Genomic DNA, 12,298 nt, shown 5'->3' with positions numbered 1-12,298 from the left:
TTCAGCTACACCCTCTTATGTTCTCTTTAGAATAAACTTTCTCATTTTTTGCACGAATGGGCTGAGAATTTTCCAAATCTTCTTGTTCTTGTTCCTTTTTGCTTACCCATTCTTAACTCCTTCTTTAATTGATCTCTCTTCTTTTGCATTTTGCTGTAAACAGTCAGGAGAAACCAAGCCATTCCTTTCACACTTTGCTTAGAAATCTTCTCAGCTAAATATTTAATTTCGTTGCTCACAAGTTCTATCTTCTACATAGTACTAGAACATGTCCACCGTTCAGCCAATTTCTTTGCCACTTTGTGACAAGGATCGCCTTTCCTCCAAAAACATGTTTTGAAAAGCATGTTCCTCATATTTGTCTGAGATCTCACTAGAATCACCCTTAATATCCATATTTCTACCATGCATCTCAAAATTCTTCCAACCTCTGACCCATTACCCAATTTCAAAGCCACTTCCACATATTTAGATGTTTGTTTCAGCATCATCCCCACTTTGTGGTATCTAAATTTATATTAGTATACTTGGGCTTTCATAACAAAACACATAGATTAGGAGACTTAAACAATGGGAATTTAGTTTCTCACAGTTCTGGAGGCTGGAAAGTCCAAGATCAGGGTGTCATCATGGTTGGTTTTTGGTGAGGGCGCTCTTCCTGGTTTACAGATAGCTACGTGCATACTGTATGCTCCCATGTCCTCTCCTTGGTATATGCACTCAGAGGAAGAGATTTCTCTGTCTTCCTAAGGCCACCAATCTTAGTGCAGTAGGGTCCCACCTTTATAACCTTATTTAACCTTAATCACCTCCTAAAAGCTCTGTCTCTAAATATAGTCACATTGAGTTTTGAACATGAGTTTTGAAGGGACACAGTTTAATGCATAATACCTTTTCAAATTTATCAGAGTACAGTTTGAAAATACAAAAGAAAAAAGACTATAAGATATATCACTTTCAGAAAGAATAGTGGAAAATTATTGCAGAGGCTCAGCCATTTTCAAAGTTTAGAAGAATAGCTGGAAATCATAAATTATAGAGCTGAGTGACATTTGAGTGTCATTTAATGGAACTAAATGCAAAAAATTGCACTTACATTACCATGTAAAATTTTATGTTACCAAGTAACTTTCCAGTTTTAGCTATTTGCCACTGACTTCAAGCAAGAAATGATTAGATGCTATTATAGTAAAAACCTTGATTTGTAGAAATATTATTTGATTTAAACTTAGAAGTTACATTTTTAGCCACATTGAACTTGGACTTATTATTTGACTATGTTATGACTACATTGTTGTTTTTTTTTAATCTTGCAGCTATCATTGAAACTATATTTTAGGTTCAGAATTCAGAAATTTACTAAAATGCGTGGCTTGAAGAGCAGTGGTTCTATAGCAAGCATATTACACCACATCAATGTTATTTGGAAATGTTTTTTCTTAAGATAATTTTCAAGAAAATACTAAATGCCTTGCAAAAAGATAATTTGATGACGTGTTTGTTTAGAAAAGAAGTTTTAAGAAAGTCAAAATCATTTCTCTGCAAGAAACACTAAAAAATTAGGAAAAGTAGAACAGAATAATAGGACCCCTTTTTAAGAATGAAGAATAAATCAAAATTGTGTTCATGAAAGACATGTAAGTGCCCTATGCTTTCCCTAGGGAAAGGCTTGTAATCTATAACATTTATACTTCTTATTTGTACCTACTTTTAACTTTATATGACATTTGCTTATATTTAATTTCTTTTTCTATTTCATTGCTTTCTTAAGTCATGGAATAGGATTTTTATTTATTTGTGACTTTTTAGGACACTATCTTCTATAAGTGTTTTTTATAATTTAGGATTGTAAAACCAATGTCATACTTTAAAGCATAGTATTTTATGTACCAGAAAAATAGGAGTCTATGATTCAATAACTTTCTCTTTAATTTGAACAGGTGAGATTCACTTCACTGGGATTAGGATCAGCACTAACCTCCCTTGAAACTGGCTGTGTGGCCTTGGCAAACAGTTGTCAGAACATTTCTGGTGGGCTCTGGGGAACTGTGGTAAACATTCTTCTGGACCAGTCAGAATGTAGTATGGTGCGCCGGGAGGTATGTCTGTCTTTTAGCACTCTCTCCACTTTTTTTCCTTAGAAATCCATTGTGGTAATGCCTATAAACCATACTTGACTCTTTAATTCAACATTTTAGACTGACCACCGACCATTATCTATTCTGGCTGAGAAAAATCCCAATAGAATGGCAGTAGAGAATTTACAAGGTCTTAATTCATAGTAAAAATTGGAGTCCTTTATTCTGATAAGTCAAATCAGAATACAGTGTAGTTTAATGTGAATTCTTCTATTTTATTGCACATTGAAAAGTTCATAGAAAAAAATTACATTACTTCAGCATTCAGAAATCTCCAATGTTTACAAAGCATTAGGTGCTATCAAAATAACTCTTGTTATTTGTCATATAACATGAGAGAAAAAGTAAACCCTATTTTAATTCTTTCTAAATTATTTGTGGTTTCCTTTTTATTTCTGCTTTTATTAAAGTGATGATTCATGCAAATAGTTTTAAAATAATAATCAAATAGTTACTTAGAGGCTTATGAAAAATACAGCAGCTCCTGGGTCTACTATTAGCCATTCCCAGTTCCAAACCTGAAAGGCTAGTTTTCTTGTTATTTGTCTCTATGTTTTAAAGTAGTAATGCTTACACTTATGGCTTCCTCTGGATTTATCAACTTTAAAGCTTTTCTATTGACTTATAGTTAATATGGTTGGAAATTTTACTCTCTGAGAATTCCTCATTACCCTTGTCATTTTTCCATTATAGTTATATCATAGTCTTTCATTAAATGGACAATGTTCCTATTTGCATGATTATTTAATGTGATCATTTTCAGGACCTAGTAGGTTAAGTTGGACGTCTATTTGTGGTTTGTATTTCTAGTTAACAAGTTTTTATTGAGAAGAGTCTGCATGAAAGAGGGAGAAAGGGGTGTGTGTGTGTGCGTGTGTGTATGTGTGTGTGTATGTGTATAATCTGTAAGGGGATAGTAGAAACCTGAAAGAGCATTTCTTAAATGCTGTCAGAACAGTTTGTATTATACAAATCATTTTTTGAATAAAACTAAATTTTTAAATAGGAAAAAATATATTTGCTGATGAAATACTTTCATATACTGTTAAGGCCATCACTTAACAAGAAATATGGTTTGGCAGTTCTCATAATGACCTCTCAGCATGTGCAGTTGACCAGAGATATGTCTTTTGCTATGAGATTACCATATATTGGTTATTTCAGAGATGACAACAAGATGGCAGTATTGACTTTTTTTTAAAACATTTTCAGGCTGCATTTATTCTTCAGAACCTCCTTGTAATTCCAATGCCTACAGAAGTTATAAAGGATTATACTTGGCAGGTGGGTGATTTTAAACAATGATCGACTTAGTAGATATTTGAGATTTGTTGGTGATAAATTTTTAGCATTTGTATATTTCACTACTTATGAAACTGTATACAAAGCAGCAAGAATCACTTAAAATAGAATGTAGACATTTTCTTATGCTTGATCATACTTAATTCTTTTCTGTAGCATAAAAAATCATTTTAAATAATGTTAATAGCTAACATGGTATTTAATGCGTACTAGGCCCTCTTCTACAAACTTAACACATATTAACTTGTATAATGATTTGAGTTGTGAACTATTATTATCCTCATATTACAGGCTTAGAAACTTTAGCACAAAGGGTTTAGTTTGCCTTAAATCACACCAGCTAGTCAGTGGTACACATTTGCTTTGAATCCAGGCAATCCCTCTCTCTTATCCTCCTCACTATAGTGCCTCGCTAATTTAATAATAATAAACAAACTTGTTTATAGTTAAATATGCATTGATATTTACATCTTTTTTCTTTTTCTGTTTAGTGTACAATATGCGTCACAATTTCTTTCTTAGTTTTCTATTGGACTAATTTTTTGTTTCATATTCTCAATGTCAAGTCAGTAAATAGTTACCTAACATTTTTATAGCTTATGATTTTTAGATAATTTGGAGGATACGAAGGTGTGCTCGTTGTGGAGATAAGATGTGCTCTTTCTTTATCCTTTTACCTATCCTTGTAGGTAGTGTCTATTTATCATAATGTTCCACTTCACTCATCAGAATTCTATACATATCTAAGGATTTCTTTTTAAGTTTTAATTAGAACATATCCTTAGAGAAGTTACTGCGTCAAGCTGAACTGCAGCAAGGGCAGCTTTCAGGGCATCACTTGAAGCATGGATTCAGGTGTGTGTCAAGGCTCAGATCACATTTACCTCTTGGAAGGTTCATTTCTCCAAACTTTACAAATCCAGGTTAACTATGCCAGTTATTATAAATCCCAGGTCACATTTCCACTGATTTCTGATAATTTCTTTAATATTTCCTTCTGATAGTGGTTGCTCATCTACAGTCCATGTTGTAATAAAACCATGGTAGACACAAAGGAAAGTACAAGGTTAATAGTTACATTAACTACATTAATAGTTACTACAGTAGTAGTTTTGGTGCCTGTGTTCCAATGACTACATTTTAAAACATGTTGTTTTGACTCAAATGAAGATCGTCTCCACTCCCATTATTAAACTAGTGACACTTGTATATGGATACACTTGGTGAAATACTGCCAATGAAATTTTTATTATTGAAATCAGTATAATATAAAGACAAGAGTAATAAGAATTCTGGATTATAGTAAAGCTTTTGGGACATATTATAATATAGAACTATATATATAATAGATGTAACCGTTTTTTATTACAAATTAAATAATAGTTCCTATTGTTGGTGACATGCTTACTGCAGTTTGTTGGTTTTGTTATTCTCCAGTCTTTATCACAGAAATCATTTTTTACTAAAAAGATGAAAATAGTGACCTAAGTGAGCTTTTGGAGTCCTTTGCCTTACCTAAGTTGGCTAAAATCAAAAACGTTTGAGAGCCACTCCAATCCCAAATAATACTTAATGATGAAATTTCCTTGTCTTTAGCAAAATGAGAAAAATAAGGCAAATTTTATATGTTTTATTTAAATAAACTCAGATTTTTCCCCTTCTTTTTTGTTTTATGAGACAGGGAGTCACTCTGTTGCCTGGACTAGAGTTCAGTAGTGTCATTATAGCTCACTGCAACCTCAAACTCCTGGGCTCAAGTCATCCTCTTGCCTTAGCCTCCCAAGTAACTGGGACTACAGGCATGGCCACCGTGCCTGGCTAATTTTTCTATTTTTGTTTTTTGTATCAGGATGGGGTTTTACTATGTTGCTCAGGCAGGTGTCAAACTCCTGGCCTGTAGTGACCCTCCCACCTCATCCTCCCAAAGTGCTAAGATTATAACCCTGAGCAACTGCACTCGGCCTTCTCTCTTTTTTAAAATCTTTTTTTTTTTTTTTTGGTTATTATTTTTTGTTTTTAAGTGTTCTCACTTATCAAGTGTAAATAGTTGGTAACCCAGTATTTGTCCCCCAATTTATAAAAAGTTTAGTGGTATCTGAAACCCCAAAGTGGAAACAGCTACTGTAAGAAAGGAGAAAGATAGTCATCTTCAAATGTAGATGATGAAGTTTTATAATCTTTGTCTCAAAGTTGTGATGTTTGTAAGTTTATTATAGCCAAAAAGAAGGTGCTACAAATCTAGTATTTTAAAATTAAAGCAATTTTTGGTAGAATTATGCATAATAATCTTATTCAACAAAATGTTTCATTTCCTTATGTTGGTGTACCTTTCACAGTATTTTGGAGGATATAGCACAAAGTAGCATGTCCATTTTAAGATTATTAAAATCTTATTTTGCTTGAGATGAAAATATATATATGTATATATTTTACTTTCTACTTCTCTTACTTTGTTTTTACTTCTTTGCACTTTGTTTTGATGCCTGTAGTCTAAATTGATGTCCTCTAACGCTTGTGTTCCATTAGGCTTTCTGCAGCATTCTCTGTATGATTACTACCTCTTTTCCACTTGTTTCCTCACACACCAGCATAAATTCCTATTTCATGTCGTTGTCTGGAATTGTTAATGCTTCTGAATAGTAATAATATGTATGTCTAAATTATGAAATTATGTAATTAGCTATGTTTCTTTTTTATTGTTGAATGCCAGAAAGTTTAGACCCCTCTTATCAACTGTGGCTTTTTTAGGATATACTTTTTTTTTTGAGACAGAGTCTTGCTCTGTTGCCCAGGCTAGAGTGCCATGGCGTCAGCCTAGCTCACAGCAACCTCAAACTCCTGGGCTCAAGCAATCCTTCTGCCTCAGCCTCCCGAGTAGCTGGGACTACAGGCATGCGCCACCATTCCCAGCTAATTTTTTCTATATATATTTTTAGCTGTCTATATGATTTCTTTCTATTTTTAGTAGAGATGGGGTCTTGCTCTTGCTCAGGCTGGTCTCGAACTCCTGAGCTCACACAATCTGCCTGCCTCGGCCTCCCAGAGTGCTAGGATTACAGGCGTGAGCCACCATGCCCGGCCAAGCATTTCTTTACTTTCTGGTACAGCAAGATATTCTGGACTCTTCCAGCCCCAGCCTGGAATCAGATATTTGCTCAAAGGTTTGTGATTCCTTTTCATAGAGAATGGTGTTTAGAAACCAAGACCTAGGTTGTCGATGTGTTCATTGTTCCCTGAGTGGCATTGCTTCTATATCCTCTCAGTGGACGAAGCTAATAACTATCTATGTGTATGTTCATATATGTTTTATTAATAACAACTCATTTATAGTTGTAGTATATATTATTTTCATATTTGATGTGGTTAATAGGCATATTTTAATCTTTTAAGGTATTAATCATGAAGCATCATGAGTATTTTCACAAAACAGTGAATACTTGGTAAAATGATAGTATTTTAATGATATTTATAATTTACATGTAGATAAAGGGTTTCTGATATATTTAGGGTCATTTTTTATAGTCTTTGGATTATATTATGGCATTTTTATTTGTTATATATAAAAGTAATTCCTTTTCATTCTGAAAATATTGATTGTCTGTTTTTCTTAAATGCAGTTCTTTTCTTCTAGTTCCTTTTCAGTTACAGCTAATGTGTACATTAGCACTCCGGCAGTAGGAGTAAAGCATGTATTTTAAAATTAATATTCTAGTTTATTGCATCCTTGAGAACGTTTTCAAATTAATTGGAGCTTTCTGTGACATAATTAATTTGCACTTTTCTTTGTAAATTTATTTGTACTGGCACGTGGTGACTTGAAGAGTTTTCTTTGCATACTGTCCTTCTCAGTTCTCCCTGGCAATTCAACAGGTGATCTGGCAGTGCCGCACTCAACCTGAGGGCAGGCTGATAAGGATACAGAGACCGGTCTTAAGACAGGGCAATTAGACCCAATTGTGCTGATTTTCTCATTATGCTAGAAGACAACCCCATCAATTACTGATGGATCTATGGAGCAGAGCCTAGTGCATGCATGAAAGACTTCATTGTTTTGGCCCTTGCACCATCAGTCATCTCTGAAAGCCTGAGTTAGGCCGTCATTTGTGCATATGCTGGGCTTGGCTCCATTGCTGTGAGTAAAGCTCTGTTGATAATAGGCTGTTGCCACTTGGAAGCTTTGGCATGTACGGAATGGGGATTTAGGCTTAATGCTTAGTTAAAATAAATCAAGTAAGAAATAAATAACAGTTATGTGGTATGTGCATATTTCAGATCATTTGTTTTTTTTTTTTGAGAGGTTAAAAATATTTTGAATGCACTAATAGTTTGAATTTTTTAGAAGAAATTTTTTTCAAGTAATAAATACATATGTTTAAAAGAGCTAATAGAATTTACAGTGAAATTCACTACCCCTCTCCATTTGCTGAGACAACTTTACCTCTGTGATTTTAATTCTTCAGGGGGTTATCCTTGTATATCCAAATAGTAGGTTTGCAATAATATGGTTATTCATTTACTACTTCAAAGAATTTAACTCATTTACACAGTGTCCTGCCAATATAGTTGTATTACTGTTCTTAGTTTCTTGGTGGGTCACACCTGCTGTTGCTAATGTTGTTACCTGTGCAATGTATCTCTTGCCCCCCCATTAGAAGATGATTAAGATGTGGCTAAGTTCATATCTTTTCATTGGTCTCCCTTCCCCCACTTCTAATGCTAATCTTTGCCAGTTTTATTTTTACTTTTGCTTTTTGTATTCTCTTCTGCAGTCTAAATTTTATCTATAGGTTGATTCTAAAAATTGAAAACCAGTAATTCACTACAGAGCCACTTAGTGGGCTTTGGTTACACTTCCTTATCTCTGCTTCTGGAGCCAACCCACCTATACTCAGAGGAAGATTTTCCTGGGATTTCTATGTGTGTGTGTATACATTTATATGTGCACATATTTGTGTATGTATGGGTATATACATATATATAATTTGAAAATGAATTTGAGTGATTTTTTTTTCCTTTGGAGTTTCTATTTTTTCTTGTATTGTGAGTCCATATCATGTCTCAAGTCTTTCTCAGCTCTTAATCATCATTTCTCTTCAGTTAGAACCTTTTTCCTAGTAATCATCCTCAAAATGATTGTACCCCTACCTAATGACAAGTGCGTGAGAGATAAATCTCATGAGTCTTTAAATTGCACTGGATTGATAGTTTGACTAGTTGCCAGATATTAGGTTGAAAATTGTTCCTCCTAAGAATTTTGCTCCCCTCTCTTCTAGCATGTAATAGTATTGATGAGAAGTTGGATTTCTGTCTGATTCTTTTTACCTCTTTATGGCTGAGTTTTTCTTTTACCGTCTTCTCTTTATCCTTGGTCTTCTAGAATTTTATGATATGTGTCTTGTCCCATTTCTCTTGCTTGATCCTCATTATGCTCTTTAATTTGAGGATGTGGATGTTCTATATCTTTTTGGCTCTGACAAATTTTTTTATATTTATTTCCTTTAAAAATGACTTTCCCTTTTTTCTGTGTTATGTTTTATCTTTCCAGAAATCATATTAGTCTCCTATTAGTCCTCTTGAATTCTATCTCTTAATATCTCTTAATCTTTTTTGCACAGTTTTATGGAATATTCTTTATTCATAGCCAAATTAGTTTATTTTTTGTTTTTATTTTTTTTGGATACAATTTTTTTTTCATTTCAGTATATTATGGGGGTACAAAAGTTTTTAGGTTACATATATTGCCCTTGTCCCCCTTCCCCCTGCCCCAAATCAGAGCTTCAGGTGTGTCCATCCCCCAGATGGTGCGCATTGCACTCGTTATGTTTGTATACACCCATCCTCTGCCCCTCCCATCTATCCGACACCTGATTAATGATAGCCAAATTAGTTTAGATTGTGTAGTCTTGGTAGGCTGAATAATTTTTACCATGATTTATAGACACAGGGGAAAAAATTGTATTCTAAAACTTTATTAGGTAGACTTAATTATAAATTTTTGTCTCTTATTATGATTTCTTATCTTTGTTTTCTAAGTCTTTTTTAATATATTAGTAAGAACTAGAGAAAAATGAATTTTAAAAATGAAGGGTAAATATAATTGTTAATTATATTCTTTATCATTGTGATAACTTTACATATTTAGAGAATAATTATAAGAATTCTAATATCGTTACTTACATATATAACTTCTCACTTACTTTGAAAATACTTACAACTAAAGAAAAGTTGGATTTAGAAGACATTGGGCTTGTAACTCCTGCCTTGCTAACAGATGGCATAACCATCAGCTTCAGTAGTCCTTTAACAGAATAAAGAATCAGCAGATTTAAGAGCTCTAAGAGCTATAAATACTTAAGATTTTTCTATTTTCAAGATTTATACAATTTACATTGCTTTATGTATTTTCATTAAACCTTTATGAATTTAGAATTGTAGCTGTTCTTGATATAGGAAGCAATTACATAGATACAATTTTGCAAAAATTAGGAATAATTTTATGTAATCTGTATAATAAACTATTTTAAAATTCTAGGTGTGATTATAAAATATATTTAGTAAAATTGTTTTTGTACTGCTTTAATTATTTTGCTTGTTTGATTTATTGAATTTTTATAAGTGGTTGGAGTTAAGCTAGTAAACTTAGCTAAACAGTAATTCTCACCTTGGTTGTTAATTCCTTCCCTGAGTTATCATAATGAGGTCTTTAATTTGTGATTTTAAGTAGCTATTGCAAATCTCTTGTGTGTTTGACATATTTTATACATTTAAGAATGTTATAACTTGATTGAAAGACAGAATTTTTTTGAAGCTATGAAGGTTAAGATTGGCTCTGTGATTTTGAATAAATACTTTACCCTAGATAATTAAGTAATGCATTAAAGGGCTACATTGCCTATAACATATACCTTGTTTAATAAATGGGAGCCATTATGACCGTGTTCTCATATTTCTGTTTTACCTGCTTTTTCTAGACCTCTAAATTTAATATAACAACAATGATTATCATGTGCTGAGTGTTCATTAAATAGTCTTATTTATTATGTAAATTGCTCTGTTTGTGAAGAATAAGCTCATAGTGTTGGGTAGATTTATTAGAACACAACAATTGCAACTTGAGAATCATAAAAGACATTTAATATTGAAGTAAGAAGTTTAATTATGACATATATAAATATCCTTAAAAGGGAGTGTTAATGGAAATAACCTTGTTAGTGTAATTATACCTTTAACTTGTGAATTCTTTTATCTTCCTAAAGAGTAGTTTTTATGTTCACCTTTTCTTAGTGATGGGGACAGGTGAAAGAAGAGACACACACACACAAATCTTAATGGTTCAAGGGAAACTTTGAATATGTTTTGATCATACCTTTCTTGTTGGCACTTAGGTTTCTAGTTTTCGTCTTTTATTTTTCCCTCTTTCTTATGGTCTGTTTTAAAATTTTAACTTCATTGATTATCATTTTCCAAAAAACAAATATTTATAAATTAGTGATAGGATTATTTGCAAACTGTAAGCCAATTCTCTATTTGCTTCATTTTTGCCATCGGACATTCCAGGAAAAGTAGTGGGTGGCAATGCAAAAAGTTATTTGAAGAAAAATACAATGAGATAAAATTGTGTGATTGGATTGTTTTTGGCCTTCTGGTGGCAGGTGTATGTGTGTGTGTGTGGGTGTGTTTGCACTTTTTTTTTCCGTTGTCAGAGTTAATTCGGTGGGAAGTAATGTGACAGACAGTTTTTGCTGTGGATATTGATGAATCTTTTCATTTTATCTGGCTTATGGATAGGTTCAAAAAATACTTTTGAACATAATTACTTGGACCCCCCATTGTTTCGGATATGTTAATACTTACTATTTTACCATTGTGCGTAAGTTGAAAAATATTGCTTTTACTGTGTTTGTGGCTCAAGTATATGACCACTTGGTTAAAGCTGATCATTTCATAGAAACATTTTAAATGAAATGGCCCCTGAAAAGGTAGAATAGATCAGCTTTTGGCCTTCAGTGGGTGTTTAGGCAGCAAAGACCTGGAATTTGCCTTAGGCCAGGACAGAGGCAGAGTGGGAGGAGCAGGGTAGCTTCTGGGACCCACTTGTTTCCTTGAGAGGAGACAATGGATCTTTTTGAAGAAATTATGTGATAAATGAGTGTTTTTCTTTTTTTCTCTCTCTTTTTTCCTACAGGGTCCCTGTGTTCATGATGAGGACTCGGGCCTGTCTTTTGTAGGAAAACCTGCTCTTCAAGCTCTTTTATATCACTGCCATTTTTATGAACATTTGAATCAGATGGTAAAACATTGTTACCTAGGGCGGTATATGTTTGGTTTGAATTTTTCTGCTTTCGATGGAACTTCAGAAGGCAGTGATTTAAATGGTAAGTACAATATATTTTAATTTTTACAAAATGTAACTTTTTAAAGAACTGTTAAAAACATATGTGTTTATTAAAAAATATTTGGAAAATAATGAAAATTACAAAGGAAAAACATTTATCTCCAGACTCACAACTCAGAAAATACCTTTGTTATATTAGGATATATTTTCTCTTCCAGTCTTCTTTCTCTATATTGCTTTTGTTTTACATAATCGTGTTCATATCTTATGTATGTTTTTATATTCCCTTCTTTCACTAAACATTGCCTAAGCATTTTTCTCTGTTATAAATTCTTCATGGAAACCATTTTTGACATCTTATTAATGTTTCATAAGTAATTTATGCCCTTCAGTAAAGCTTTATAGTTCTTTTTCCTCTATTATGTCTTAAACTATTTTAGAACTTTCATTTCTAGGCAATCTATAGTTATTTTCCCTCCTCTTATGAATAAGATCTTTTCCCACTAAATTTTCTAATTCATTT

General features: G+C 32.9%; 1 protein-coding gene across 2 annotated transcripts in view; it reads left to right on the top strand.

The window, feature by feature from the left end:
• Positions 1-12,298, top strand: part of RTTN (rotatin) — a 139,611-nt gene that overhangs the window by 76,796 nt on the left and 50,517 nt on the right. For both annotated transcript variants that reach the window (XM_045527475.1, XM_045527477.1), the window contains exons 31-33: positions 1,941-2,099; positions 3,351-3,422; positions 11,626-11,815. In XM_045527475.1, coding sequence (XP_045383431.1) covers positions 1,941-2,099; positions 3,351-3,422; positions 11,626-11,815 — 421 coding nt within the window. The remainder of the gene's footprint in view (positions 1-1,940; positions 2,100-3,350; positions 3,423-11,625; positions 11,816-12,298) is intronic.

The sequence above is a fragment of the Lemur catta genome, chromosome 16 (assembly GCF_020740605.2).
Source record: "Lemur catta isolate mLemCat1 chromosome 16, mLemCat1.pri, whole genome shotgun sequence".
NCBI classification, from domain to species: domain Eukaryota; kingdom Metazoa; phylum Chordata; class Mammalia; order Primates; family Lemuridae; genus Lemur; species Lemur catta.
Note: the sequence above shows the minus strand (reverse complement) of the source record. Positions and strands in the feature narration are given on the sequence as shown.